Source organism: Nematostella vectensis, chromosome 14 (assembly GCF_932526225.1).
Source record: "Nematostella vectensis chromosome 14, jaNemVect1.1, whole genome shotgun sequence".
In the NCBI taxonomy this organism is placed as follows: Eukaryota; Metazoa; Cnidaria; class Anthozoa; order Actiniaria; family Edwardsiidae; genus Nematostella; species Nematostella vectensis.
Window position 1 is genome coordinate 7,335,010 of NC_064047.1, and position 27,911 is coordinate 7,362,920.

At 39.2% G+C, this 27,911-nt stretch overlaps 2 protein-coding genes across 4 annotated transcripts; both read left to right on the forward strand.

The window, feature by feature from the left end:
• Positions 1 to 653: 653 nt before the first annotated feature.
• LOC5503124 (short-chain collagen C4) lies at positions 654 to 22,929 on the forward strand. Of its 3 annotated transcripts, XM_048722155.1 has the most exons (7): positions 656 to 1,128; positions 1,884 to 1,930; positions 19,594 to 19,620; positions 21,019 to 21,045; positions 21,410 to 21,445; positions 21,585 to 21,719; positions 22,313 to 22,929. In XM_048722155.1, exons 1-7 carry the CDS (start codon positions 947 to 949, stop codon positions 22,792 to 22,794), a joined length of 936 nt encoding a protein of 311 aa, XP_048578112.1. In that variant the 5' UTR covers positions 656 to 946; the 3' UTR covers positions 22,795 to 22,929. The 3 variants fall into 3 exon arrangements, with proteins under 3 accessions (XP_048578114.1, XP_048578112.1, XP_048578113.1); XM_048722157.1 differs by lacking the exon at positions 21,019 to 21,045 and having other exon boundaries at positions 654 to 1,128; XM_048722156.1 differs by lacking the exons at positions 19,594 to 19,620; positions 21,019 to 21,045; positions 21,410 to 21,445; positions 21,585 to 21,719; positions 22,313 to 22,929 and adding exons at positions 2,150 to 2,176; positions 2,512 to 2,547; positions 2,691 to 2,834; positions 5,733 to 6,328 and having other exon boundaries at positions 664 to 1,128.
• On the forward strand, positions 15,507 to 27,787 carry LOC116610680 (calponin homology domain-containing protein DDB_G0272472-like). The gene is made up of 7 exons (XM_048722091.1): positions 15,507 to 15,821; positions 23,498 to 23,620; positions 24,416 to 24,544; positions 25,019 to 25,271; positions 25,972 to 26,150; positions 26,537 to 26,644; positions 27,557 to 27,787. The coding sequence occupies exons 2-7, from the start codon at positions 23,609 to 23,611 to the stop codon at positions 27,785 to 27,787; spliced, it is 912 nt and encodes a 303-aa protein (XP_048578048.1). The 5' UTR covers positions 15,507 to 15,821; positions 23,498 to 23,608.
• The last annotated feature ends 124 nt before the right edge of the window (positions 27,788 to 27,911 follow it).

Here is a 27,911-nt window from a genome sequence, read left to right on the forward strand (position 1 = left end):
GAGAAAAAGCTACGTAAGTTAAATCAGCGGTAACAAAGGAAAGCTTTGAAAAGAATTTAAGGATACAAAACGAATGTCCTTTGCCATGAAACTAAAGGAGTCGGTAGGAAAGGTAAAAAGGTAACTTTGGAGAAACAAATATGTAACTTGTAATCGAAAGTTACTGAACGGAAGGGGAAAGAACTGGTCGCTCAAGTAGCGTAGGTGTGATGTTTGCTGACTTAGATTAGCATAGATAATCAGATTGCCAACACTGCAGAGCTAAGCACCTCCTACTTGAGTGTGGGCGATCCTACGTGCTGTGCTAATGATACCGGCAATCAACGTCCAACATCTAAAGGAAACTATATAAACAGAAGACTTGTAAGTTTACCAACTTAATGGGAAGTTGAAGACAGATAAGTCCCAAAACATGGTACTACCAGATAAATGTCATTATGTCACTAATTCTTATAATTAAACGAACAACTTCCTATTCAGCTAAATCAACAAAAACTAACAATGCCTCAAGAATACTTTCAACCTTGAACAACCCTTTCAGCTAGAGCAAATATCTTAACTTTGTCTATTTGCTCACTACAATTAGCAAAATACGGATTCATTCTAACATAACCTATCATAACACTAGTGATTCTAAAGGTCGGGGAATGAATCACTAAGGAAGGAAAACTACAAGATTACTTGAAAAATCTTGCTGAAGAGTCTAATTTTTTGACAATTAAAAAAAAACTGACCTGCAGGCATGGTCAGTAACTATACAAATTTCACTATAAATTAGTTCCTTTTGTTGCGTCCAACATGAAAATTCTTGTGTCTGAGTCGCTGTTTCTCAAGGTCATTTTCAGCTCATGGTTGGTATAAAAGTAACGGAAAGGGCACGGAAAGAGCTCAGAGTTCTCTGACAGCTTTTACCGACACAAAGTCTGAATCTCTATCGCCGATCGATATGAAGACGCATCTTCTTTCACATCTCGTTGTGCTGTGGTGCGTTGTTTTCTGTGCTCTGGCTTCAGGAAAGGCAATTCAAGACCAGGAGCTAGAAGAACTGGATGAGCCGGACCATCAGGTGGAAAAGCGTGCAAGCTTGATCGATGAGCACGAAAAACGTCTGAAAAGTCTGGAGAAAAAGTAAGTAAATTTGAAACTCGAGTGAAAGGTATCCCGACGTGGTAGTTTCATTGCGGAAAACAAAATTGTCTTCATTAGAGTGTTCAATTTGAAATACCCTGAAATACCCAGATGTCCCTGTCTTGGTTAACAACACAATAAATAGTCAAGCTGAAGACTCAAGCGCACGAGTCATCTTTTTTGTCGATATATATAAACTGCATACTGAAAGTAGAGGGGAGAGCGTCTCGGCTTGACATTCTACGGCATTTAGAGACAAATTTTACGCACCAGATTCGTAGGTTTTATTAGCCATGGGCTTTGAGGACCTTTTAATTGTATTATCCTAGAGCCCGTGTTTCAGGAAACATGCTATTAGGTCAATAGATGTTTTAAGCATGAGAAATCAAAATTGGCTCAGTTATCGGTAGAATGGAATTGCTTATGTGTAATTTAATGAGGCGATCCCACGCCTAAAGCATACGATAAACATACGATAACTATGGAGACATGATATATTACTAAATCAGTTGAAATACTTACAAGGAAGAAAAATGATGCTATTAAAAAGTTTCTCAAGTTTGACTCAGTCATTCATCTGATCAAGTTTTATTTGGGTGAAAATAAGAATGCCCCAGGCTAAAAAATAGTCACCTATATCACATTCATATATAACTGGAACTTTATTATTTCATTTAGAAATTATTTGTTTTTGTTTTGTGCCACACACAGTATATTTTTAATTTTTTTTCATCTATCTTTAATTTTGTTTTCAGAATGAATGCTCTTTTTTTAGGAGGGGCAACTGTACCTTGGCTTAGAGGTATGTTAAGCCCGTGTCAGTCACAAGATATGTATTCTCTGTATTCTGTTATTGTTTTTATTCAATCCTAACCCGTACAAAAAGTTATTAAAACTTTGTGCTACATTTTCAATTGGTTCATTCTTGCAAGATCATTCCCTGTTCTGTGCTTCGCTGTTTTATTTATTTTATTATGGTTGATTTTTTTTTTCTCATTGAACTTCTAAATGTATCTTACAGGTAGGGATGGACGCGATGGAAAGCCAGGTGGGTAAAACAAAACGAGTTGAGCCAAGTGTGTATTATAAGGGGAAGGGAGGGATAGATGAAGGATTATTCATAGGACCGTGTAAAAAGTGTAGGACAATAAGTGAAATATAAGAGATGCAATTATGGACGGGTTATTAAAGACAAATATAAAGGGCAATCATAGGCAGTATAAAGTAGAAAGGTATCATTTTCATAGGGTCACCGATTCAAAAATGTCCAACAATATTAGGGGGTTACTTGAGTAATGAAGAAATTTCACTATTCTAACATAAAGGCAGTTGTGTTATTTTATTAATTAAACTCGACATCTTTAAATTGCCCATGATTTGCAGGGAGAGATGGAATGGACGGCAAACCAGGAGTAAATGGTGGGTGCTAACAACTCTTAGAAATTAGTCTCTTAAAGAGCAATGGTCATAATATTACTTCTTTTCATTCTCGTTGGGATTTTTGTTTCTTGTTCGGAACATACATATGCGAGCTCTGAACTTTTGCGTTATTGTTTATTAAGGTCTTCGAGGTCCTAAAGGAGCGCCCGGTGGTCGGGGGAGGACTGGTTCGAGGGGCACCCCCGGTCCCAGGGGGTCCTCTGGTGTACAGTACGTGCGATGGGGGAAGACTTCGTGCCCAAGCTCCGCGCGGCTCGTCTACAAAGGTGAGATTTGGTCCGGTTTGCACCAAAGCTAAAGAAATAGAACTTACTAGTGGGTACACGTGAAAAATTCACGTTTATAATTCATAAAAAAAAGTTTATGATTGGAAATAAAGAAACCAATATAACAGGATTGCTACCGATATATTTATTACAAATCAAATGCAGCGAACGTCTACATACAACCTGATCGATCACAGAAATTTTATATGCTACGCTAAAAACTAAAAATTATTTCCTTCTTTTATCCTTATTGGGGGCCCTGTGTTCATAGTGTTTGGCAGGAAATTGCACGTTGGCGGGAAATCGCACGTTGACATTCAAGTCAAATGCACAACACGTTTGTATGGGCATTGAAAAGCACGAATCCTTGCTTTATCGGCCCGATCTCGATTTTTGGTAGTATTTTTGGTGGTGAGTTCCCGTACTATTATTTGTGACAGGGGCGGATCTAGCTTTTTGCCACGGGGGGGGGGGGGGGGGGATGGGGGGGATGACCCAAAAAATTTTGTCATTATTTTACCTTCGTAACGATTTTGGAATGAAAAGATACAATGAAAACAATAAAAAAAGACAGCCCAAAGGGGGGTTAGACCCCCTAACCCCCCCGTAGATACGCTACTGTGTGAAATACGAAAGTTGTGACTTTATGTACTTATAAGCTTACTTATGATCGGCTAAGCTTTAGATTTGTTTTGTCATATTTACGAAGAAAACATGGACCGACAGGATATCAGAACTGAATCTAACAACATATGGAAGTTGAAGGGGTTTAGAATCAGTTTTAATTCTATAGTTTAATCTAATATTTGTTTAAAGTTATTAAAACCTTTCACTTATATCAATCTAGCCAGAACAAAGCATAGATACACTTTCAAATTCTGAAAAGGGAATTGAATTTGATTGATATTTGAATTTTCTACAGATCTTTGATAATTTTCCTGGCCGCGCGAAAGGAGATTGAATCGAGTGAATAATAATTAAGTTTTGGCGGGAAAATCTGAAACAACGTATTTTTCTTAAATCGGTTAAAATTGAGACGGCAATACCACAAAATATTGGCGAATTGTTTTCTATTGCAATGCTACCCACAATGAAGCGAAGAATGATTTAAAGTCGATAATTGTATGCGAAAAAAGAAAATATCGTTTTGTTGTAGGTTTCAAAAACAGCGCGCGCTCGTGAGAATGTCGCCATCCTTGCGAATGCAGCGCGGGCACACAATGCAAAAAAACAAAACAATTCAAAATCTAATCTGCTAATTTTTTCAGATTTATTTTCTTTAGTTAAATAATTATTTGACTACCAGGTTGAGATATAAAGATGACGGTAAAAGTTGTAACCACACAACGTTCTTCAGCAATAACTAAGAAGACATGAAGACGGGAACCGGTTTAGCGCGCGCATATGTTTTCTCATGTAATTTGGTTGACATCTCGATCTACGGCACAAATGACTCGATCCGAGCGCGCGCTGTTTTTGAAACCTACAACAAAACGATATTTTCTTTCTATTGCAATGCTACCCACAATGAAGCGAAGAATGATTTAAAGTCGATAATTGTATGCGAAAAAAGAAAATATCGTTTTGTTGTAGGTTTCAAAAACAGCGCGCGCTCGTGAGAATGTCGCCATCCTTGCGAATGCAGCGCGGGCACACAATGCAAAAAAACAAAACAATTCAAAATCTAATCTGCTAATTTTTTCAGATTTATTTTCTTTAGTTAAATAATTATTTGACTACCAGGTTGAGATATAAAGATGACGGTAAAAGTTGTAACCACACAACGTTCTTCAGCAATAACTAAGAAGACATGAAGACGGGAACCGGTTTAGCGCGCGCATATGTTTTCTCATGTAATTTGGTTGACATCTCGATCTACGGCACAAATGACTCGATCCGGGCCTTTCAGTTCACGGCCTTTTTTCCGAAGGTTGAACAAAATACCTCAATATTACAGATTTGAGTTATTCGCGCGAACGCCTGGTACATACGAACCACATACCATTCGGAAGATGGAAATATAAAGAATTGACAAAGTCTATCAACTCTGAAAGGATATATGGACTTTAAGGTAATTATTACCTTGAATTGCACTGCGCACCCCTTCTGCGCATAGTGGAATTCCGGTATAAAGTGCGCGGGTGCGCCACAGTTGTTGTATAATAAAACAAAGCAAAAGGCGCACGTTTTTTACCTAAAATCGCTTTGACAGAAAAACGTCGGTTACCCCCATTTTTTATTCGCTCAAATAGTTAAATATATACGGAAAAATAATATACTGAAAAAAGAAAAAAAAGTTGGTTTGTAGAAGTTTTGTTATTTCTCTTAAAAGCCGTAAAAATACTTCAAAATGGCGCTTTTTAACGTATGAATAGTGGCGAAAACAATGTCTTTTAGTGCGATTTCTTAAAATGTGATTTGTTTTGAACATTAGCTACTACGGGTTATTGTTTAGGAGATCGGATTTTGGCAGCTCGACAAACAGAACTTAATTTTCTAAAGACTATAGGCACTCTTTTTAAAAACTAAGAGTTTGGATTTTTCCTTACGCGATCGGTAAAAACGCGTCAACTCTACGCCCCTCTGTTGTGAAAACGAGGTCGGTACCCCCATTTTTTTTATTACATTTTTTCAAAGCCCTTAACTTCAATAGTGTTTATGCCAAGTTTTAAAAAATTCTGGGTTGTAGAACTATTTCAAGGGAATTACTTTAAGGTGGATTGTTTGCAAAGATTGGTAAATTGAGATATGCAGCCAGTATTACTCCTCAAAACGTACTAAATGTGATTCAAATGATAAAGCATCTTGCAAGGGGCCTATTTAGCATGGGGAAAGCGAGGTATTTTGTCTTTATTCTGCCATGTCATATATTGTAAACTCAGCTTTTTTTTCTTCAAGGCCGTGTCGGCGGGGAGTGGTATGGTCACTCTGGCGGTGCGGCAGAGTACGTGTGTCTCCCCGAGACCCCCCAGTACATAAACTACACCCCGGGACATCAGTACAGCGGCTACATGTACGGCGCCGAGTATCAAGTCCATGACCGCAGCCCCTTCACACGTGGAAAAGCCCTACGTGACCACGATGTCCCGTGCGCCGTGTGTTACGTCCCGTCCCGCAGCACCCAGCTCATGATACCCGCAGTCGCCCGCTGTCCCGCGGGGTGGTCCCGCGAGTACTATGGCTACCTGATGACGTCGTCTTACAGTCACAAGCACTCAAGTCAGTTCGTGTGCGTGGATCATGATGCCGAGTATGTCCCGGGTAGTGTCGCTAATCTTAACGGAGCACTGCTGTACCCCGTGGAAGGGGTGTGTGGGTCACTACCGTGTGCCCCGTATGTAGATGGGTATGAGCTGACATGCGTAGTCTGCACCAAGTGATTCTTATAACTCTGCATGACTGATAAAAAAATAAAATAACTGTAAGGTGTGTCTTTTCGTTCACATCTGTTGTATGACTGATTGAAGGATAATTAAAGATAAAGGTGACGGGTATAGACGGTGTTTCTCGTTTTGAATGCGGCTTATTGGGTGAGCAGATGTGCAAATGGATATTAGAAATCTGAGTAATATAGGGACCGCTAGACGTTCTATGTACCCCACAGAGTTGCTCCCCACGTTTGGTTGTAGGGGAGGGGTCTTTTGCTTTTCACGTTTGCAAAGCATAGCGTTTGATAACACCCTTTTAAATACGAATATGATATGAAACAGCATGATGTTAACATCATCACAAGATGTCAAATAAAGACCGTGACATACCTATTCAGATAGCTCTAAAGGACCTAAAGGTCATACTTGAATTTTAATGTTGTATCTGAGTCTTTCATTATGACGTTGCCTGTCTATAATAGTATGGGATCAAATGACATTAAACAGATATAATTTGAGAGGCAGGGAAGGCAAATTTTAATGATTTGGCAGTTTTGATTTGACTACTAAATGGGTTTATATTTTATTTTATCGCACTCATTTTAAAGTAATCCAATATCAAAAAAAAAATTCAAAGGCTCTCCTTTTGTCTGTACAATCTGTCCGAAACACAGCCCGATGAAGTCAACGGGAGAGAGCCAGATGGTCACATGATTACCGCAGACTAATCTCGACACGGCCAGCAGCATGTTACGGGAGTTCGAAGCACTTAACACTCTACGGAACAGATGCTCATTTGCATGAGCCACTGTCCGGCGTCCTCGATTCCATGCGACGCCATTTTAAGTCATCGTTTTCACAGGGATGAGATAACTTATCAAGTTTTCTACCTAGCTCAATGATAATTAACCCAAGCCTGTTCTTGAGCACAACTTTGAAACATTTCAAAGTTTAGCGTGAGCTCCTTTTCTAGCCGAATTCTTACACATTTTTTTTCAGGAAACGCACAAAAAATATTGATATTGTCGAAGAGAGCTTCTGATGAGAAATGCGACCGAACAGTGCATTACGGGGTTTGAATAACTAAGGCTGTTTACTTTTACTCGAAGTTTCTAAGCTGATCGCCAAACTTTGTAAATCATTCACATTAACATGATCATTTCTTACAAATTTTGAAGATCGGACGAATTTGGTTCTTTTCTTCACTAAAAGTGAAATGTAACAAAGGCTGTCTGATTTGCAGTCCCCGCACTCTCCCACCCCCCTCCCCCCAAAAAAAAACACACACACAACGGTCGAAAGTCCACTTTCGGTTCTCAATAGACTTGCTAGCCAATTCCGACAATAAACGTCCCGTGAAGATAGTGCAAAGGCACTTAATAAATCACTTTTGTTCTTTTGGGGGTGGTCAGATTTTTATCAGAAAACCCCCCAAGAAAAATCCTGGGTACGGGCCTGTAGGGTAGACAAGTGCCTTTGCTAGTCAAGCGGCATTCGTTTCTAGCGCTTGGAGACAACAAGGCAGATTTGGCACGATTCTTGTCGGGGGAGCTGATTGCGAATCCGCCCCCAGATATCACACTTGTTGCTGTCGGTGGTTGTGAAAGGGAGGATGCCGATACGAGAATTATCCTGCTAGTGGTCAATCCGATTGGATATGTCCGCAATATTGTAGTGTCTGCTCGAGATACAGATGTACTGCTCCTGCTCTCAGCTCATCGCTCAAAGATCACGTCGAAAGTATGGATTTGGGCGGATACAGCAAAGAAACCTGTAAACATCCCCATGGAGGATGTCTTGCTACATTTGCAAAAGGAGTTTGTTGATGCCTTGCTGCGTTTTCGCGCTATAACAGGATGCGACAGCACATTATACTTCGCAGGTCACTCCAAGAAGAAAGCAAGGGAGCCTTTCAGCCCCATTTTGACCTTCTGATGTCTTTAGGAGGCGGAGAACTTGAGGAGCAAAGCATCACTTCTGGGGAAGCGTTCGTCTGTCATGTTTATGGAACCTCGGGGAACACTCTAGACAGGCTTGTGTCCAGTTGTTTGTGAAGGATAGTCGCCAAGAGAGACTTCCACCAACCAGTGATGCTAATTGGAAGACTAAAAAATATCTGCTTAATTTTGCAGATTTGTTTCCTGAAGTTAAATAATCATTTGACTACCAGGTTGAGATATAAAGATGACGGTAAAAGTTGTAACCACACAACGTTCTTCAGCAATAACTAAGAAGACATGAAGACGGGAATCGGTTTAGCGCGCGCATATGTTTTCTCATGTAATTTGGTAATAATAATAACTTTATTCCAATAAATACCAATACAGGTATATTAGGATAATATAAAAAGTAGGTTGGCTTATATGCCTATCCTCTATTCATAATATTTAATTACATCATCAGAAAATTTCAGGACTAGGCTCGTAATGGAGTCAAGCTCATAATATACAAAAAAAGGTCTTTTGGCCTTAACAGTTTGAAAGAGTTATTGATTGCAAATAGATCATTAAAAAATACTCGACGTATATCATTGACAAAGTCGCATTCCATTAAGGTATGGTACTCATCCCCAACCTTATTTTTTCACATTTTTCACAAATCCTTAATTCATAAGGTAAATTTTTTTAGCGGCCTGTTTCAATTGCTAGTTTATGTGCCGAGACACGCAATCTAGTCATAGATTGTCGGCGTCTAACATTAGCTTCTGATAAATAATTTTCTAGTTTAAAATTTGTCTTGATCTTGCAATAAGTGCGTAGCTTTCCACTATTTTGTGACTGGGTTTTCCAAAATGTTGCATAACTTTTATAAAGTACTTTCTTAATATATTTTCCTAGGGTATGAATTTGTTGGCCTTCGATATCTATTTCCTGTAGTGGCTTTAAATCACACCAAGCAAATAGGGAATTGATAAACCTTACAGGGACATTAGATGTTGAAGATAAGCAGATCTTCGCCGTTTCCCCCACTAAGGTGTTTTCATATATCCTACTTTTTATTCGGCATCAATATTTTGCCACCAGGGAAGAAATTTGTACTATTAGTGGGGCTTTTCCCTGTTCTCCATATATGGTTAAATTTGTAGTTTTTGAGTGGGCTCCTAGTATACGCTTGAAAAACTTCAGTTGTAGTTTTTCGAAATCATTGGATACTTTGAAAAATTTAGTCTCAAAAATTTCATAAGATGAAGCCCTTGCTAAAAGGCATGTACCCCAAATTTCACAACCGTACAGTAATACTGGTACAACGAGGGACGAAAACAATTTCAACAGTACTTGTATTGACACATTTTCAACATTTGACAGACGTTTAAAAAACAGTGGTATACACGTGTGGCTTTGTTGTACCGACTTTTTAGGGCACTTTTAAAATTTCCCGAGGAATGAAACTTCAGACCTAGATATGTGTATTCGTCTACACATTCTAATGGCTCTCCACCGTAGTCCCATTTACCTGTTGTAAATTGCCGCCGGTATTGTTGGGGACCAAAAACTAATACTTTATATTTTTTCATATGAACTGTGAGCTTCAATTTATCTGCGTACATTTTTAGTTTCTGGAGGCAATTTTCTAGACCGGTGGCTGAGTCGGATAGTATAACCAAATCATCAGCATAGAGGAGACAGTTAAGTTTTGATGTATTATCGAGTTTTACTGGGTCGCACGATGAAGAGAATATTTCTGGAATATCATTGATGAAGATGTTGAAAAGGGTTGGGCTTAGGTTGCATCCCTGCTTCACCCCAACGTGAGAAGAAAAGGTAGGCGTTATACCCTGGTCTAGCTTAACTGATGATCTAACATCTGAATACATACTTTGTAAAAGGGTGATAAATCTTCCGCTACTCCCTATTTTTATTAGTTTGTAAAGTAAACCCTCTCGTATGCTTTTTTAAAGTCGATAAAACACGTAAAAAGCGGTTTGTGGCTTGATTTATAAGAGTCAATTAGGGTTTTTAGTACTAATAAATGGTCGGTCGTGCGAAAGCCCTTTCTAAAACCGATATCTATTAAAGATTTTATATTTTTTCAGAAATTTTGTAAGGCGGCCGTTTATGATCAGTGTGAAAAACTTCCCGAGGCAGCTACTTATAGCGATTCCTCTATAGTTTCCCGGATCACATTTATCACATGATTTGTGTAATGGTACAATATAACCCTTTGACCAGCTCTTAGGAAATACCCCCTGTGTTAGCACAGTTTTTTTGACATCTCAGTTGGTTGACATCTCGATCTACGTCACAAATGACTGGACCCGGGCCTTTCAGTTCACGGCCTTTTTCCCAAAGGTTGACCAAAATACCTCAAAATTACAGATTTGAGTTATTCGCGCGAACGCGTGTTTTATAGGGTCAATACGAACCACATACCATTTGGAAGATGAAAATATAAAGAATTGACAAAGTCTATCAACTCTGAAAGGTTATATGGGCTTTAAGACCTGCAACGCCCGAAAGAGACTCTAAATGGCGTACCCCAAACCCCCATATATGGACGATGACGTCATGGACCCTTATAAAGCCAAGTTGTGCCAGGTTTTTCACCCTACAACATTGACATCAGTGTATTTATTAGTGAACGTCTATTCACTAGTTTTATCGAAGTTTAAGTAAAATTTTGAAAAATAACAGAAATTCCATATATGGTGTATGACGTCATCAATGCTAACCTGCGAAACTCGTGATAATATTTAAAACTATATTGTATACTATCATTTTTAGAATCAGCGTACTCGATTTAGCACAAATCGCCTTAGAATTGCTCAAATAGACTTAACATCAGAGATTACCATATTTGGAAGATGACGTCATCTTTGATGACCGACTACACCATCTAAACGCAAAAATTGAGTTGCCAACATGAATTTTTCGAAATCAGCGTACTCGAAATAGTAATAGTAGCTATGTAGGCAAAAATAAAAGAGAAATGCCTGTAGGTTCACACTATGGGCTTTGAGGTCCCTGACTATTATATGTCTGGGATCTATTGCTGTCCATTTTCGAGCAAGCTGCAACTAGTACTATTCTATAGTTTGCCTGTGATAATATTTCATTTCGCAACGGCCTGATTGACAAGGATAAACAAAGTTGTGTTTTTGTTTCGAAATCGCATCCTTTGATCTTCGGCCCGCCGAGGACAAATTTTTGTCCACTGTCTACTCGTGTCCGCATTTGTCTTTGGTCATAATCTGAAAGGTCCTGTCAACAACTATTCCTGTACAAAAAGCTAAAAGTACTATAGTTTTCGGTTGAAAGCGGGTATTCGTACCAAAGCACCTGGGGTGGGTGGGTGGGTGGTGGTGGTGGTGGTGGTGGGGGGGGGGGGGGTGTTAGGTGGATAGATAATATGGAAGGGAGGAAAATGTGGAACATATATGATGGCGTGGAATGGCAAGAATGGGGATGACAAAAACAAATATATAGAGTTACAAAATGGAAAGGTTGGATATTTTTTAGAGCTCTTCGAAATACTATAGTAGAAACTCCTAGTGATAATGATAATTAATTATACTATACTTGGTGTGTTATCACATCGAAAAGAAAAAAAGTAAAATGACATTTTTATGTACTATCAGCATGGATGTGTTCATATTTGATACTTTGTTCAGTAACCTGTATAGTATCTTTTATGCACACAAGAAAATAACTATGAAAATACATATGCATTAACGAGTTGGCTCACAAAGCTTTGATTATTTTATAAAAGCTAATTTTTAAACTTAGTTAAGCAATGACAAATACGACAACTAGAAGTGAAGTAAATTTAAAATAAAGAGTTATAGTGAATTTCCGAATAAGTGCCGCCCTGAATAACCGTCGCACAAGGGCGCTTACTAGAGTACAAACGGTAACGCCTGTTTTGGAGCCCGCGCTGCATAACCGTTTGTTACTCCTAGTACATATGCTTTTGTTATAGTTGTGTTTTTATGGTAGAATAAAACTTTGTTAATATCATACATGTCACAACACAAATGTACATGCAATCCTTCAGGCATCGCAGTCAACACTACGCGCAGGGTCTACTTGGAAAAAAGGGCATCGAACCCTTTTGAATTAATGCCCACATCAATTCTTATATCGACAGCGAGTTTAAAATTTGCAAGCGGAAAACCAGTGTATTGACCATAAATCATCATGTAGTCACAGTTAATATGTGGCGTCTAGCTATCATACCAAGAAAAATAGTATCATGGGATCTCAAACAATGATGCTGTACAGGTTGCACCTTTCATACCTCTGTGAAAGAATCGCCATGATACGTTGGTAGACATATAACAAAATTCTGAATTTATTGACACAGAATTAAAACCAAGTTTGAACCACAAAAGAGCCGAGGCATTCAACTAGAAAAAAACAGTACCATATATCATTGGAATCTCAAAAAATATGAGCTACGCCCTCTCCAAGATTCTATTTAAACAATATGTCGTTACGCCTTCTGCTAAAGTATGCATGACATAGATAGAGACATCCTTTTTTTGTTACCACTTTGTTTATTTCTCTTTATATATCTCTGTGGCCAATTTAGGTTATGAAATACCATGGCGCTTGATGTATAAGTATAGCTACAGCATTGGTCATCGTTAGACGATAACATTCTCTTTTGTGTTTTTTAAAGTAATTATCCAATATTGTAAGGCGGCCAAAAGAAAATGGACCGAGAAAATTCGGGTTAAAGGTGTCCTTACCGGAGCATGCCGCGGAAAAGGTAAAAATCATTATATAAATCCCTGTATAGCCTTACTGCGGTTAAATTGAGAGAGAAGGCGGGGAGTCATCTCTATCTGCACAGACAAAACTTTGTCTGAAGGTAAGGTCTGAGAAAGAAGGAACAGGAAAAGTGGAAGTATAAAAAAAAATTGTGGGTATTCATGAAACTGTTGTATTTTAATTTTCATGTACAACAGTTTTTGTGTAACAATTTTTTGTTACATTTATATAGCACAATTATTAACTGGGCATTTTCAACTGCGCTGCTAGCTAGTTTAATAAGTTTTTAATCTCATCGAAAGGGAGGCAGCTAACCAATGAAAGATGTGCCTTTAAAAAAGTTAAAACCAAAACTAGATTTTATGCCTCTTATGTTAGGAAAACTGCAGACCTTATTTTTAATTACGGTTAATGACCACCCATTCTTACTGTTTTTGTAGACAAATGATGAAAAGAAAAATGAACCTTTTTGGATTGTGAGTACGCGAAGCGTAGGAACGACTTTTTGTCAGACCTCTTTTAATATCACAACTTTCTACTCGAACGTTGTACAGACTAGCTTATGAGAACGTGCATTCACAGGTAACCCAGGCTCACAACTAGTGCAGGTCTATTACAGAGTTTGTATAAGCGAATTGATCTTGTTTGCAGTTCTTCTTGAAATAGATATTCTTTTTTGTTTTGCATATTTGTTTGTATTCGGTGAGTGAAAAACCTTTCATGAGATCATGCAGGGTTGCACGGGCCCACCCCGGGTCCTTAGGTCTCACTAAATCACACTAAATCGCTTTAAATCGCCTCAAGTTGCCTTAAAACGATTAAAGTCGCCCAAAAGTGAAACCCTTTTTTTCCTTAAATGGACTTAAAACGCGAAAAGTCGCCTTTAAATAACGGAGACTTAAGTACCCGGGGTATAGGCCTACGCCTCATTTCCATTCGTGGTCAATCGCGTGCGGAAGATGAATTATGAATTATGGCTGTAAAATGGTTGGGAATAATGAATTATTGGTTTCAAAACTAAAGGAATAATGAATTATAAACTTTATCCAAAGAATGAGTTATATGAATAAGTCCGATTAATATAAAAATGAATTATTGAGAAAAAGATGACATGAATAATGAATTATCGATATCAAATAAGCAGGAATAATGAATTATGGCTTGTAAATAATTCATCTTCCGCCCTCGATGGTCAAATACACGTTTGGTTGCCAAATGATTGTAAATGAGGTCTAAAATGTCAGAGTCATGTGTCGGAACTGCAAATGCTTAGAAGGGGAGGGGAATAGGTTTTCCGATCTCAAAATGGCAAGCGGATTATGGATTTAAAGAAAAAATAGAAGGGATTGTCGGATTCTGAAAATCGTGACTGCGGATTTTGTCGATTCTTGACATAGTAAAAACTCACATATATATACTCACATATATGTTTTTTTTATAATCGATTGATTTCTTTTATCATGCGTTGCAGATTCGGATTGAAGCAAAACTTTGTGCGGATTAGTAGTCTCCCGCGCAGCCCTTCTTTGTTCGGTAACGTAACACTCCCATTAGACTAGCGGATTGGCGGATTTTCGAAGAAAAAAAAAACGAGCGTACAGGCGGATTTCGAGACTCCTATATATTATTGTCGTGTAACGAAAAAAGATAATAAGTACAACCACTGGAATAAATCCTAAGCTTCTAGGGACTGATATCTATCCTGTTCCATTTTGCCCTTTCATTTCACACCAAAATATTTTGTCTAAACAATATAATACCATAAAGAGGACTTTTTGTTTACTTTGTGCTTACACATGAAATAATAAACAATGGAAACAATTATATTGTTTATAATGATAACTCACTTTGGTTGTAACAGCAAATTTAATCCTAACAGATAGTATATTCAGGGCAGTCAAGGCAATTTTCAACTCCAACCCCCATTTACTTTTATGGAGTCACCTCCCCCGCCTGGAAAGCTGGTGTTTCTTACCTTTTTTGACCCAATTAGTGTTATAATATGGCATTTACACATTTTTACATAGCATGTTTTATAATTTTGTTTTTATGGTAGTATAAAAAATATTGTTTTTATCATACATGTCACAAGACAAATGTACATGCCATCCATCAGGCATCCCAGTCAACTCTGCCCGCATGGTCTACTTGGAAATAAAAGGGCACCGAACCCTTTTGAATTACTGCCACATCAATTCTTATATCGACAGCAAGCAAGCGGAAAACCAGTGTATTGACCATAAATCATCATGTAGCCACAATTAATATGTGGCGTCTAGCTATCATACCAAGAAAAATAGTATCATGGGATCTCAAACAATGATGCTGTACAGGTTGCACCTTTCACACCTCTGTGAAAGAATCGCCATGATATGTTGGTAGACATATAACAAGATTCTGAATTTATTGACACAGAATTAAAACCAAGTTTGAACCACAAAAGAGCCGAGGCATTCAACTAGAAAAAAAACAGTACCATATATCATTGGAATCTCAAAAAATATGAGCTACGCCCTCCAAGATTCTATTTAAACAATATGTCGGTGTGCCTTCTGCTAAACGTATTCTTATTTTGTTACCACATTTTTGTTTATTTCTCCTTATATATCTCTGTGGCTAATTTAGGTATAAAATATCGTGGCGCTTGGTGAATACTGGGTATAGCTACAGCTCTTGTCGTCGTTAGACGATAAGATTCTATTTTGTTTTTTTAATAATAATTATCCGATATTGTAATGCGGCCAAAAGAAAATGGACCTAGAAAGTTCGGGTTAAAGGTGCCCTTACCGGAGCATGCTGCGGAAAAGGGAAAATACATTATATAAATCCCTGTAGAGCCTTACTGCGGTTATATTGAGAGAGAAGGCGAGGAGTCATTTCTATCTGCACAGACAAAACTTTTTCTGAAGGTAAGGTCTAAAAAGGAAGGAAAAGGAAAAGTGGAAAGTATAAAAACTATTTGTGGGTATAGGTGAGAGTGCTGTATTTTTATTTTCATGCACAACAATTGTTGTGTAACAATATTTTGTTACATTTATATAGCACAATTATCAACTGGGCATTTTCAACTGCGCTGTACTATTCGATGCATCCGGGAATCACTGTTAACTAGTTTAATAAGTTTTAATCTCATCGAAAAGGAGTCAGCTAACCAATAAAAGGGGTGCCTTTCCCAATTCTCTAAAACCTTTCAAACCAAAATGGCACTATAGATTTTATGCCTCTTTTATGTTAGGAAAACCGCAGACCTTTTTGTAATTACGAATAGAAACATGACCACCCATTTTTACTGTTTCTGTAGAAAAATGATGAAAAGCACAATGAACCTTTTTAAATCGTGAGTACGCGAAGCGTAAGAACGACATTTTGGCAGACCTCTTCTAATATCACAACTTTCTACCAATCAAAACGAACGTTATACATGCTAGCTTATGAGCTTTCATAGGTAGCCCAGGCTCAGGGCGAGTGTAGGTTTATTACAGAGTTTGTATGAGGGAACTGAGCTTGTTTACAGTTCTTCTTGAAATATATATATTCTGGTTATTTTTTTGCATGTTTTTTTTTTGTTTTCGGTAAGTGAAAGACCTATGATGAGATAATGAAGCGTTGCACGAGCGACAAGAAAACATGGCCATATGAGAAAAACTGCATATCTTATTTTGCAACGGCAGTGGGTCCAATGCAGCATTTGCAGTGTGACTTGCTTTTGGAGGTGGCGAAAAACTCAAAACCAAACCCGGTTGCCTTGTGTCGATAATATACGCTAGTGTGAACATGAATTTTGTGGTGAAATTCACGTTTGGTTGTCAAATGAGCTAGACCCTGCCTGAGATCTGCAATTTGTTTGGGCCCTTGGCTTAGCAAGAAAAAGAGTTAACCGCTTCAGGACCACCCATACTTTTTTCCCGTACACGACGAGTAACACAGACACAGAGAGATAAGTAATCAAAATTGTAAAACTAGAGGATAATTGTCCTTTTGATTGCTGAAATCTGGATCACAATCACGAAGATTGTGATCCAGATTTGACAGAATGACAGAAAAAGCTAGCAATTCTTTTCTAAAAATAAAACAAACAAAAAAATATTTGTTTTTTTTTCCAAAAAAATGCCGAAAAATGTTAAATCAAGAAAAACCAAATGTTCGGACTTGTCTCAATTTACACATATGCTTTATTGTAAATCGACATGGTAAAAATATCATGACATTCAATGACAGAGATAAAGATATTTTAAAGTAAGAAAACAAAATTTATCTTCATGGGAAGCCGGTCAAGTGTCGCGATTTGTAGGGGACGATTTTTATCAATTGTTTCAAACTACTTCCACTTTAGATTAGGCAATCAAGGTAAATACCTCGGGTCCCTTTATGAGTGTCTAGAGCAGGTTCAATTACGTCTTGAAGTAAACAGTGAGTCTCTAAAGCAGTTAGCAGATAATTCTTATCAATCAGGTGTCTCGGGTCTCTTCGGGTCGCAAATATAAACACAAGTAAAAACAGCGAAATAAATCCAACCTGAAATGATTTCGCACCATTACTGGGTAGAAATTAAGGCTGTGGTAAAATATGCAGTAATGAAATCGCGAATCTGGCTTTCAACAGAACAAATAACATGTATCTGAGAGCTGGAATCTCAAAATCCAAGATGGCGGCCAGGTATTCTGGTAACTAAGCATTTCGGTGATGTAGGATGGCAGGCTAGATACTTCGTGTAAGAAAAAGGCCTATGTAAGGCCGGAATGAGTGCACTAAAGACAGAGACACACAAGGGCATATGGGCTTCCTGGTTATTGCGCAATAATGCCCGTTGTTTGCCAGTTGCATTTGATAACTGGGCTTCCACAGGTATCCCAATAATAAAGATTATTAGGGGTTTTGGAGTCACTTAAACCCTTCAACCCTTGGAGGTTATTTAGGTTACTTCTCGTTATCGTGTCGTGTCGGGTCCCAGGATCAGTTGGGGAATTTTGAGGTCCTGTACAGTCAACCCAGTTCGGCACTCACAAAGCCAAAATAGAAGGCATTTCGGCAGTTGAAATCAGTACCACACGCAGCTATTTAAGCACTCAGCACCTCTTAGGTCAGTACCACAAATATTTTGGTACCTCATAGCTCAAAATGGATTTAAAGCCATTTTGGTTTTTAGGGCCATAATGGTTCTTTTGATTTTTACAGTGTAGCAAGACACTAGAAGAGCACAGAAACTTCTGAAAGCTTTTACCGACACAAAGTATAAATCTCTGACAAAGTTATCGCCGATCGATATGAAGACGCATCTCCTATCACATCTCGTGCTGTGGTGCGTTACCCTCTGTGCTCTGGCATCAGGAAAGGAAATTCAAGACCAGGAACTGGACCAAGGACGAGCGGGACTATCAGTTGGAAAAGCGTGCAAGCGATGATCTCGAAAAACGTGTAAAAAAACTGGAGGAAAAGTGAGTAAATTTGACATTCGAAACCGAGTGTATGTTGCATTGAATTGTGACAGTTACTTGATTTTTTTCTTTTTCTTTTGGATTGGAATTGAAGACTGGGATTCCCTAGAATTTAAAAGAACATGTTCAGCCTTTGTTCAACAACACCATAAAACAGTGACATCTGAAGAAACAAACCACCCATTGCCGGCTTAGCTTACTAGGGGCAATTATTGTATTCAAAGTTAAAGTTAAAGGCCTATGAACCACGATCGAAGGTCGTCTTTTCGGTCAATGAAATACAACTGTATGAACAGTATATTATTTTGTGGCAGTGAGCGTTGCGTCTGGCGGCGTTTAGAGAACAATTTCCATTCACCGAATGTTACGTTTACCCTTTGTTCGTAATCATTCAATGTGGCAAGCGTAGCTGAAACATACAATAAACGATAAATTTATCAAAATAAGTTAAAAACCTTAATTAATCCTCTGTTCGTAGATTAACATCATTGTTTTCAGGAAATTAATCGAGAATGCCCAAGGCTAAATATATATTTCTATCACATTAATAAATAACTATAATTAAATCATTCTTTTATTATTTGTTTGTCTGCCTTATGGCACACATATATTGCTTCAATTCAGGCCCTCACCCAGGATTTTTCCTGGGGGGGGGGGGGGGGGGGCGAAATCCGAAAAAATGGACCTAATTTTTCAGTGGGGGAGAGGGAGGGAGTTCTCTGATACAATTCTAAACAACTCCGAAAGAACAAAAAGGGATTTTTTTATGCCTTTGCATTATCTTCACGGGACGTTTATAGTCGGATTTGGCTACATACCAGAGTGATCTAGCTTATGATTTTTAGTTTTAGTCTATTGAGAACCAAGAGTGGACTTCTAGCCGTTGTGGGGGGGGGGGGGGTGCGTTCGCACCCCTACACAACGGCCCCCTGCACACTCCTGGGTACGAGCCTGCAATTGCTTTATCTAGCTTAGCATTTTTCTCCATCATTTTTTTTCAGAATCGATGCTCTTTTTAAAGGAGGGGTAACTGTCCCGTGGCTTAGAGGTAAGGCAGAGTCGTTGTCAGTTACACATTTATTATTGTTTCAATACAACCTAACCCTAACGAAAAATTATCATTTTTTAGTCGATTGGTTTGTTTTATTGGTTTGCATAGATCATATTGCCTGTTCTATGTTTCGCTGTTTTATTTTTATTCAGTTTTAGTTTTTTATTTCTCATTGAACTTCTATGTATCTTACAGGCAGGGATGGACGCGATGGAAAGCCAGGTGGGTAATAAACTAGACCCTGTGCGCAGAAGTTTATATCACCCTGTGTTGTGACATGTATGACAAATAAATCATTTCTTACAAAAAAAAAGTTCGCTATAGAAAAATATTACACTCGTTATCAGTCACACGTGCACCCTGTGCCTTTTGTCACAACTGTGTTTTGGTGGACGTCAATCATGACTTGAATTGTTCCAATTCTTCATCTGTAAGAGCTGTCACAGATCGATCACAACTAAAACAACATCAAAGTGGATCGCCTTCTTAGCTACAGTCACCAAGAAAATACCAATAAACACAAAACCAGCAGTTAGTACGACATGTTTCTTGGCTTTTCATTGTTGTTGATCTAGTGCGTACTTGCGTATGTACATCTTGTCTGCTTTCTTGACGACTGGTACTTTTCGGCGCTCTCTCATTGGTTAGCGGTCTAACGGCCGCCGTAACTGCGAAATGGCTTCCGTCAACAACCAGTCGCGACTCGGAAACGAAAATCATATGGTGCACGTGTGACTGAAAAACGAGTAACATATCACAAAATGATATTGTTTTTTAAGTGAAATTATCGTGGAGTCCACGAGAAGTCCTTTTGAGTAGTCCTTATCCATCATTTGGCTGTTAGAACTTCAAAAATTGTTGAACTTACCGTCGTCAACGACATGGAGTCATGGTATTGGCCACCAGTTTGTTTTAGTCGAATTTATCGAAGGATTCTTTCCAACATAGATGATGTAATAGATGTCCTCGAGATTTTCATGATTCATGACTTTTTTTACAAACAACTCCTTGAATGAAAACGTTCCCCTGCTAGCAGAGAGATGAGAACGCTTTGCTTCAATCAATTTAATAAAAAAAATCTCATGAAGAATGAGGGAGAGTTTGTCGTTTTCAAGAATATACTTCACAGGAGGAATTAAAGTGATCATTTCTAGCAGGATGAGTCTCGTGTATTTCTATTGTTGTCAGTATTGTGTCCATCCCCAAAAGCACATACTATGAACTTGTCTGCCTTTGTGGAATTCATTAAACCCTGATGCCTAGCGTAAAAAGTAATATAGGCAATTAGGATTATTTCTTCATTCCTTAGCGCTCAAGCCCTTTAACTCTTGAAGCATTCTTGATGCAATCTGACTAAAGTGGTCGGGAGTTCAGTCAGCACTATTATGACAAGTATCACCGGTATTAGGTTTTGCGTTAGTTATTACAATTTGCGGCTTACGGTGCAGTATTTTCAAATAAACGGGGGGTGGCAACAGGAACTCTTAGAAATCATTTTCTAAAAGAGCAATGATCATAATATTTCTTCTTTTTTTTCGTTGAGATCGGTTTGGTTTATTTTCCCTTTCATTTGTTTTAATGTTTCGTCCTTATCATTGAAGTTTTTAATCTATTTTTCAGGCAAGGATGGACGCGATGGAAAGCCAGGTGGGTAATAAACTAAAACCTGTGCACAGACGTGCATTTGAGCCCCTGTTTCGTGACAGGCATTAAAAAAAACCCACACACATTTGAAATTATTATGACAATCACAAGTATCACCGGTATTACATTTTGAGTTATTATTACAATTTGCGGGGTACGGAGCAAGTATGTTAGTAGGGTCGATGAGGCCTAGCGACGGCTGTAAATCGAGCCTAATCAGGGCTAAAAAAAGTATCAGCAGTGCTATCTGAGCCTCGGCATGTTCTTAAAATTAGATGAAATCTCAGGCTGGACGTTTTTATAAAAAAAAAAAGGTTCTTATATTGTATCCAGTAGGATAATGTTTTCAATTACCCATAATCCACAGGTAGAGATGGAAAGGACGGTAAACCAGGAGTGAACGGTGAGTGCTAATAACTCTTTAGAAATTAGTCTCTAAGCAATGATCATAATATTTCTTCTTCTATTCTCGATGAGATTTAGTTTCCTGTTCTGAAGATACTCTCAATTTGCTTGCATTAATTTTTATTGATATCTTCAAGGCCCTAAAGGAGCGCCCGGTGCGAGGGGGAGGACTGGTGCGAGGGGTCCCCCCGGTCCCAGGGGGTCCTCTGGTGTACAGTACGTGCGATGGGGGAAGACCTCGTGCCCACGCTCTGCGCGGCTTGTCTACAAAGGTGAGATCTTCGTCCTGTTTGCTAGTCTGCTAAGAGCGACTACTAAGCGATTTTTTTAGAGAGAGCATATTCACCTAGTTGCCGTCTACAAAACTACGAATCGATTTCCCGATATTTTGAAAATTTAAGAAGTTATTTAAATAACAGTGGAAAAATAAAAAAGGAAGTTGTGCGAAAATTTTATTTTTCAGCAGAATCCAAAACACATAAGCAACTTTTTAAGCACCCTCATAAATAATGTTAAAAAAACTACATGGCTTAACAGATACTTCAACATCTAAGATGTTTTCTATTGTGACGTCATCACATGGCGTCATCACCTGATGACATCTTCAAAATTTAGATGTTCATTTACAACGGTGCCATGCTTAAATATATCCTATTTCACCAATGTTTGACGGATTTATAGCGTCTGGAAGTTTTCCCAGCAACGGCCCTCAGAGTATTGTCCCAACACCCAAGGTTGCTTCGTCAAAAAGAACTCGCGCGCTCCGTGTGTGCCCGATCGCCGCGATGCCCTGGGGGCAAAGTTATCATGGGGCAAGTGAGCCGTGTTTGCCATGTCATATACTATAAGTTCATTTCCCTCTTAGGCCGTGTTGGCGGGGAGCACTTTACCCACTCTGGCGGTGCGGCGCAGTACGTGTGTCTCCCCGAGAAACCCCAGTACATAAACTACACCCCGGGACATCAGAACAGCGGCTACATGTACGGCGCTGAGTATCAAGTCAATGACCGCAGCCCCTTCACACTTGGAAAATCCCTACATGACCACGATGTCCCGTGCGCCGTGTGTTACGTCCCGTCCCGCAGCACCCAGCTCATGATACCCGCAGTCGCCCGCTGTCCCGCGGGGTGGTCCCGCGAGTACTATGGCTACCTGATGACGTCGTATTACGGTCACAAACACTCAAGTCAGTTCGTGTGCGTGGATCACGATGCCGAATATATCCCGGGTAGTGGCGCTAATCTTAACGGAGCCCTGCTGTACCCCGTGGAAGGGAGGTGTGGGTCACTACCGTGTCCCCCGTATGTAGATGGGCGTGAGCTGACATGCGCAGTCTGCACCAAGTGATTCTTCTAATTGTTGTATGTCTGACGGATTAATAGTAAAATAACTGTAACTTGTTGGGTAAACAAACTGTTCTTCTCGTTCCACATCTGTTGTATGACTGATTGAATGATAAATAAAGGAAAAAAGATGAAGCGCATACGAGGTGTTTCTCGTTTTGAATGCGACTTATTGGGTGAGCAAATGTGCAAATGGATATTAGAAATCTGAGTACAGCGTTGCTGCCCACGTTTGGTTATGAGGGGGGTGGGGTCTATTGCTTCTCACGTTTGTAGACAAATGGATAGCGTTGGATAACACCCTTTTAAAAGCGATATGAAACCGCTTGGTAAATTATTGGGAACTTCATCTTACAAGATGACAAAATTAAGACCTTGACATCCCCATTTAGTTAGCTTTAACCCATTGACCCATTTTTGAGCTGAATTTACGAAAATTTAACGAAAACAGATACCTCCCCCTTATTTTGACTTTTTTCACAGCCCGTCAAAGTGAAACACCGCTGCACCTAGTATCCAGTGCATTGCGGACCCATCTCTAATCCCTCATCGTTGTGCTGAAGCCAGCACAATTTGATGGTTGCTTGTATTTTTCAATCAAATATACAGCTATGAGCATATCGGGAATGTGTTGTGCTTATGGATGTTTGCAAGAACTTGCTTTTTACTTACTTTCACCTGCTTGCCACTTTTTGTTCTGGTTTCAGAGTAAAACGAAACAGGACAATGAAATTAAGACTTTGAAGGAAAGATTAGCATCCAAGGAGCTTGAACTAATAGAGTTAAGAGAGAAGTTGACGAAGTCTGAGGAAGAAAAAATGGCCACTTTGGTAAATATCAGGGCGTTTCCTAACACTGCGAATGGAGCAACACAGAGTTGAACATCTTGTTTCCATTGCTTCTCTTCGTTTTTTCTAGTCATAGATTGACATCTTTTTCGATGATAAATCTGCGACCACTTGATCTCTTAAGTAAATCTTTGCGCCGCCTTTCTATACCAATTCAGCTTTTGATTTCTTCATCCTTGATTCTTTACTTGAACAGCACGACATGACTGAAAAACATGACGTGACGCGTCAAATAAGCCCATTTCACATCGTATAAGGCGGAGAATTTCTCTGAGTACTAAGTAACTTATAGCAAACAAAATATCAAGTGCGACATTTTTTAAATTGATGCGACTTTTTGTAAAGTGTCATTGGAATTTGAGATTTTCGTCCCTGAGCTGATACACAGGGCAATGATGATCAAGGAAAAAAATTCTTTAAAAAGCCAAAATCTGGTTATGTGCACTTCGGCCTCACGTTATTTGTGTTTTGAAAATCAGTCCGTAATACAAGGAACCTATAGCCATTGTATGAAATTGTGTCTTCTCTCTCTATCTGGAATTGCGCGTTTTCCAGGTTTTTCCGTCATGTCGAACGCGGATCCAAGGACGATTTCTGCGGCGTCATGCCATGAACTAGAGGAGAAGTGAAATAAATGTCGAATATAGAGGCTAGCACTGATACTAAACCTAGAGCCACGGCGGTGATGTTAAAGCATAGCCGTTGCCCTAAAGCTCAGTGGATCCCACTTTTTTTTTCTATTTCGGTTAATAACACATATTCCTCTTCTTATATCAGGGTAAAGCTCAACAAGAGGGTGATATCAAAAGTCTGATGGAGAAAATAGCGTCGAAGGAAGCAGAACTCAGAGAACTAGGAGAAAAATTAACGAAATCTGAGCAAGAAAAGTCAGACGAGCTTGGCAAGGTACTGTACGTCCGAAAGAGTCGCAAAAGACAATCGCTGCCTTTTTTCTGACTTTTCATTTAGGATTCCAGTGTTTTTTTCAGGTTCTCTTGGCTTTGCAGGCCACTTCCCTGGGTTGTTCTTGTGTCACACACATGCCAAAAAACTATTTCCCTTTAGCCCTGTTTTACCCATGTCGAGGTTTTTTTTTTTCGGCCAAAGGGTTGCTGTTGTTGCTGCTGCTGTTCTCTAGTCAGAGAACAAATTTTTGACAATTTGTTTTTCAAACCTCGACAACTTAATTACGTGTCCTTATTATACATGTTAATATTTTTAGAAAATGTATCGGGCATTTTGTCGGGATAATAACTGATAACTGCCCTTAATAACATGGTGTCCTTGGAGCCTGGTTTCTCTGTCTTCAATAACGAGGTGTCTATTTAAAGCGGTTGTACTATGTAATATTGATCGGTTCATTATTTGGACTGTTATAAGGTATGGGAGACAATGACTGAGCTACAATCAGTAATTGAGGATCGCGGAAAATCTATCGACAAGTTAGAAAAAGAGTTGAAAGACCAAGAGGCGAAACACAACAGACAGAAGAACACTCTCGAGCAGACGGTCGCTAAGATGAAGGAAGTGATGGAGAGGAAGGGAGGAGACGCGAACAAAGTCAACGCTAGGGTCGCTGAGCCCGAGAAAGAGCTAAAGGAAAAGACGAAGAGCGCCGAGAAGCTCGTCAAAGGTGCGTGCGGTGATCATACTTAGTACAGAAGACATTCTTCTGACCTGGATATATTTTTTTGTATAAGGAACCGTTCGTTTTTTTAAAGGTGGCGTCGACTGGGCGAAAAAAGGAGGGGCCTTGAAGTTTTTTTTATATATATAAAAGATCGGGGGAGCATGAGTTTTAAAAGTATAATAGAGAAAGAGGAAGCTAATACGGAAGGAGGAAGGTTAAAAAAAATCAGATTTTTAAATAGAGGAGACCTGAATAATAATGAAGATTCGAATAACGCTTTACCCACCGCTCTGCCATTTTTTGGATGATAGAAGGTCCCTTGGTGATACACTCGGACATAGCGGTCATTCTCATAAAAACGGCAGCCTACAGGAAACCTCCATTATCGCTCACCTGAAATGATGTTTCCTAAGTTGGCAAAGTGTTACGCTAATCCTAAGGAGATCCCCCACCCTACCTTGAAAATTTCCTTTCCTTAAAGAATGTCGATCACCCACTAATCATTGGAAATACAGCGATTTATTCGCAAGAAAACTTAAAAATAACAATCTACGAATGAAGTCTAATATGTTATTAACGATATTTGATTGAAAATATCTCGGTTAATGGCTTGAATTAGCCGATGGAAATGGATGCTTTGTGTTGCTCGCCATTGAGCGGGAGCATAAAATAGCGGCATGATTGGCCTTCTTTAATATCCTAGCGTCGGAGAAACGTGAAAAGGAAGTCGATGCGCTGAAACGCGCGCTTCAAGACCAGGACCAGGTAATGGAGGAACAACAAGATGCACTGACCGAGCGACAGCTGGAGATAGAGTCCCTCACAGAGGAGTTGCGTACACTTAAGGACCAGAACACGTCCACAAATTCTCTCTCCGCCGAGGTGAGTATGCAATGCTAGGACATCAAAAAATGGTTAAGCATTTCTACGGAGTTTCTAGAGGTTAGTTGCCTAGACTGGGATAGGAAATACGTCGTCGTAAAAGACTAGAACATTTACTATGTCTCTAGAAGTAAGTTTCCTAGGCTGGGATAGGATAGTCGGCATGGAAGGCTTAAAGGCCTTTAAGGAATCTCTATTATTCCGCGGAGGTGCGTATCTAAGGCTGGGAAAGGAAATACGTTGTCAAGGAGGTTTTGAACGCGCAAAGGTAATTTTGCGTGTCTTTGATATTAGTTACACGCCCTCAACCATAACCCTAAACCCCCTTGACTAAAAGTCACCATGTATGACGATATTCTTACTAATGTTGCGTTTCCACATGCCAGATTCGCCGACTAGAAGGCACGCTATCCGTTTACATCGAGGAAAAGGACCAGCTACAGCGGGAGCTCGATGCGCTCAGAAAGACAGAGGCGGGAATCGAGGTGTCAAAGGTATGAATCCTTGTGGAATATAAAGCTGTTTCATTCGTTGTTATTGCAAGTAGGGGAGAGCATTTATTGACATTTCTTATTCATTTTGAATATTTTCGCTTCGGGGACAGACGTGTATGTTTATGTGATCTACTGATATAGATCGTACTACGCAACTTGCATTAGCTACGCACGTGACTTTGGTTGCAAAAAATGCAAAAACCTTAGCTTAAAGGAGGTGCGTCACGGTAACTCGCAAGACGGGAAGCCTGTGTACTATTTTTGAAAATAGCCAAGATAATACTCGAACAGAGAGAATGACATATATTTAAGTTGTGTTAACATATGCAATAAATAAACCTTGCACTAAAAGTCTTACCAATGATATTATTCTTGTCAGCATTGAATATTCGATTACCCTTCTAATAAAGATACTGAGTACTCGCTTCGATCCAAATTCGTGCCTGATTTGACTCCCAAAAGTGATCGCTGGACCTCCACTCGCTTGCTAAACCTCACAAACGACTCAAAATTTCATTTCACTTATTTTTTTATCAGAAAACGATTATCCTTAAAAATAAAACGCTAGCTAATAAGAAAAAAGACATTTTTTGTAACAGAAACTTGGATTTAGCTTTCGGATGGGCAGTAAAACAGAGAATTTTGAAGATTTATCAACGGCACTTTTCCCCCTTCTCAGAGATCGATCCGGGCTATACGTTTCGGAAGGCTAGAAAAGGCGTGACGCTTCTCCTTTAAAAAACCTACAGTCTTCGTAACTTTTAGTGTCCTTTTGTAAGGATGGAAAATACATTTACTAGATAAGGTTGAGAACCAAACTTCGCGAACTTGGGTCAAAGTTAATCTGCAAGGATTGAATGAATGAAGAATACCTTGGTATGTCCTCTATAGCTAACAACGACTTCCTCCCAGGTGGAGATCAGTCGAGATTACGAGATTGAGAAAAGTGAGATCTTGGTAAAGCTGGAGCAGAAGGAAGGAGTGATCGCCAAGATGAAGACCCAGCAGAAGAGCTCCGACTCGGCCGCCGCCAAGGAGAAACGGCTGCTTAAACAGCAGTTAAAGGAGAAAGAATTCGAGATCAACAAACTCAACGAGAACTTGGAAAAGGTTAGGATCGATAGTTGTTGTTTTTTCTGGTGACACACTCGTCACGTGACTGTAGCCTTGAGCTTTTATTTTTCCATGGCATGCAACTGTTACTGACTTGAGCACATAATGGTAACAAGGTATACCCTTTTCCGTAGTTTGGATGAGTATTGAAAAT

Excerpts from the sequence above, each read along its gene's own strand:
- LOC5503124 (XM_048722155.1), top strand. The coding sequence starts at position 947 with ATGAAGACGCATCTTCTTTCACATCTCGTTGTGCTGTGGTGCGTTGTT. Across the intron at positions 1,931-19,593 it reads AACTGTACCTTGGCTTAGAG|GCAGGGATGGACGCGATGGA; the intron begins GTATGTTAAGCC and ends TGTATCTTACAG. Across the intron at positions 21,046-21,409 it reads TGGACGCGATGGAAAGCCAG|GTAGAGATGGAAAGGACGGT; the intron begins GTGGGTAATAAA and ends CATAATCCACAG.
- LOC116610680 (XM_048722091.1), top strand. Across the intron at positions 24,545-25,018 it reads AGTCAGACGAGCTTGGCAAG|GTATGGGAGACAATGACTGA; the intron begins GTACTGTACGTC and ends GACTGTTATAAG. Across the intron at positions 26,151-26,536 it reads CAAATTCTCTCTCCGCCGAG|ATTCGCCGACTAGAAGGCAC; the intron begins GTGAGTATGCAA and ends TCCACATGCCAG.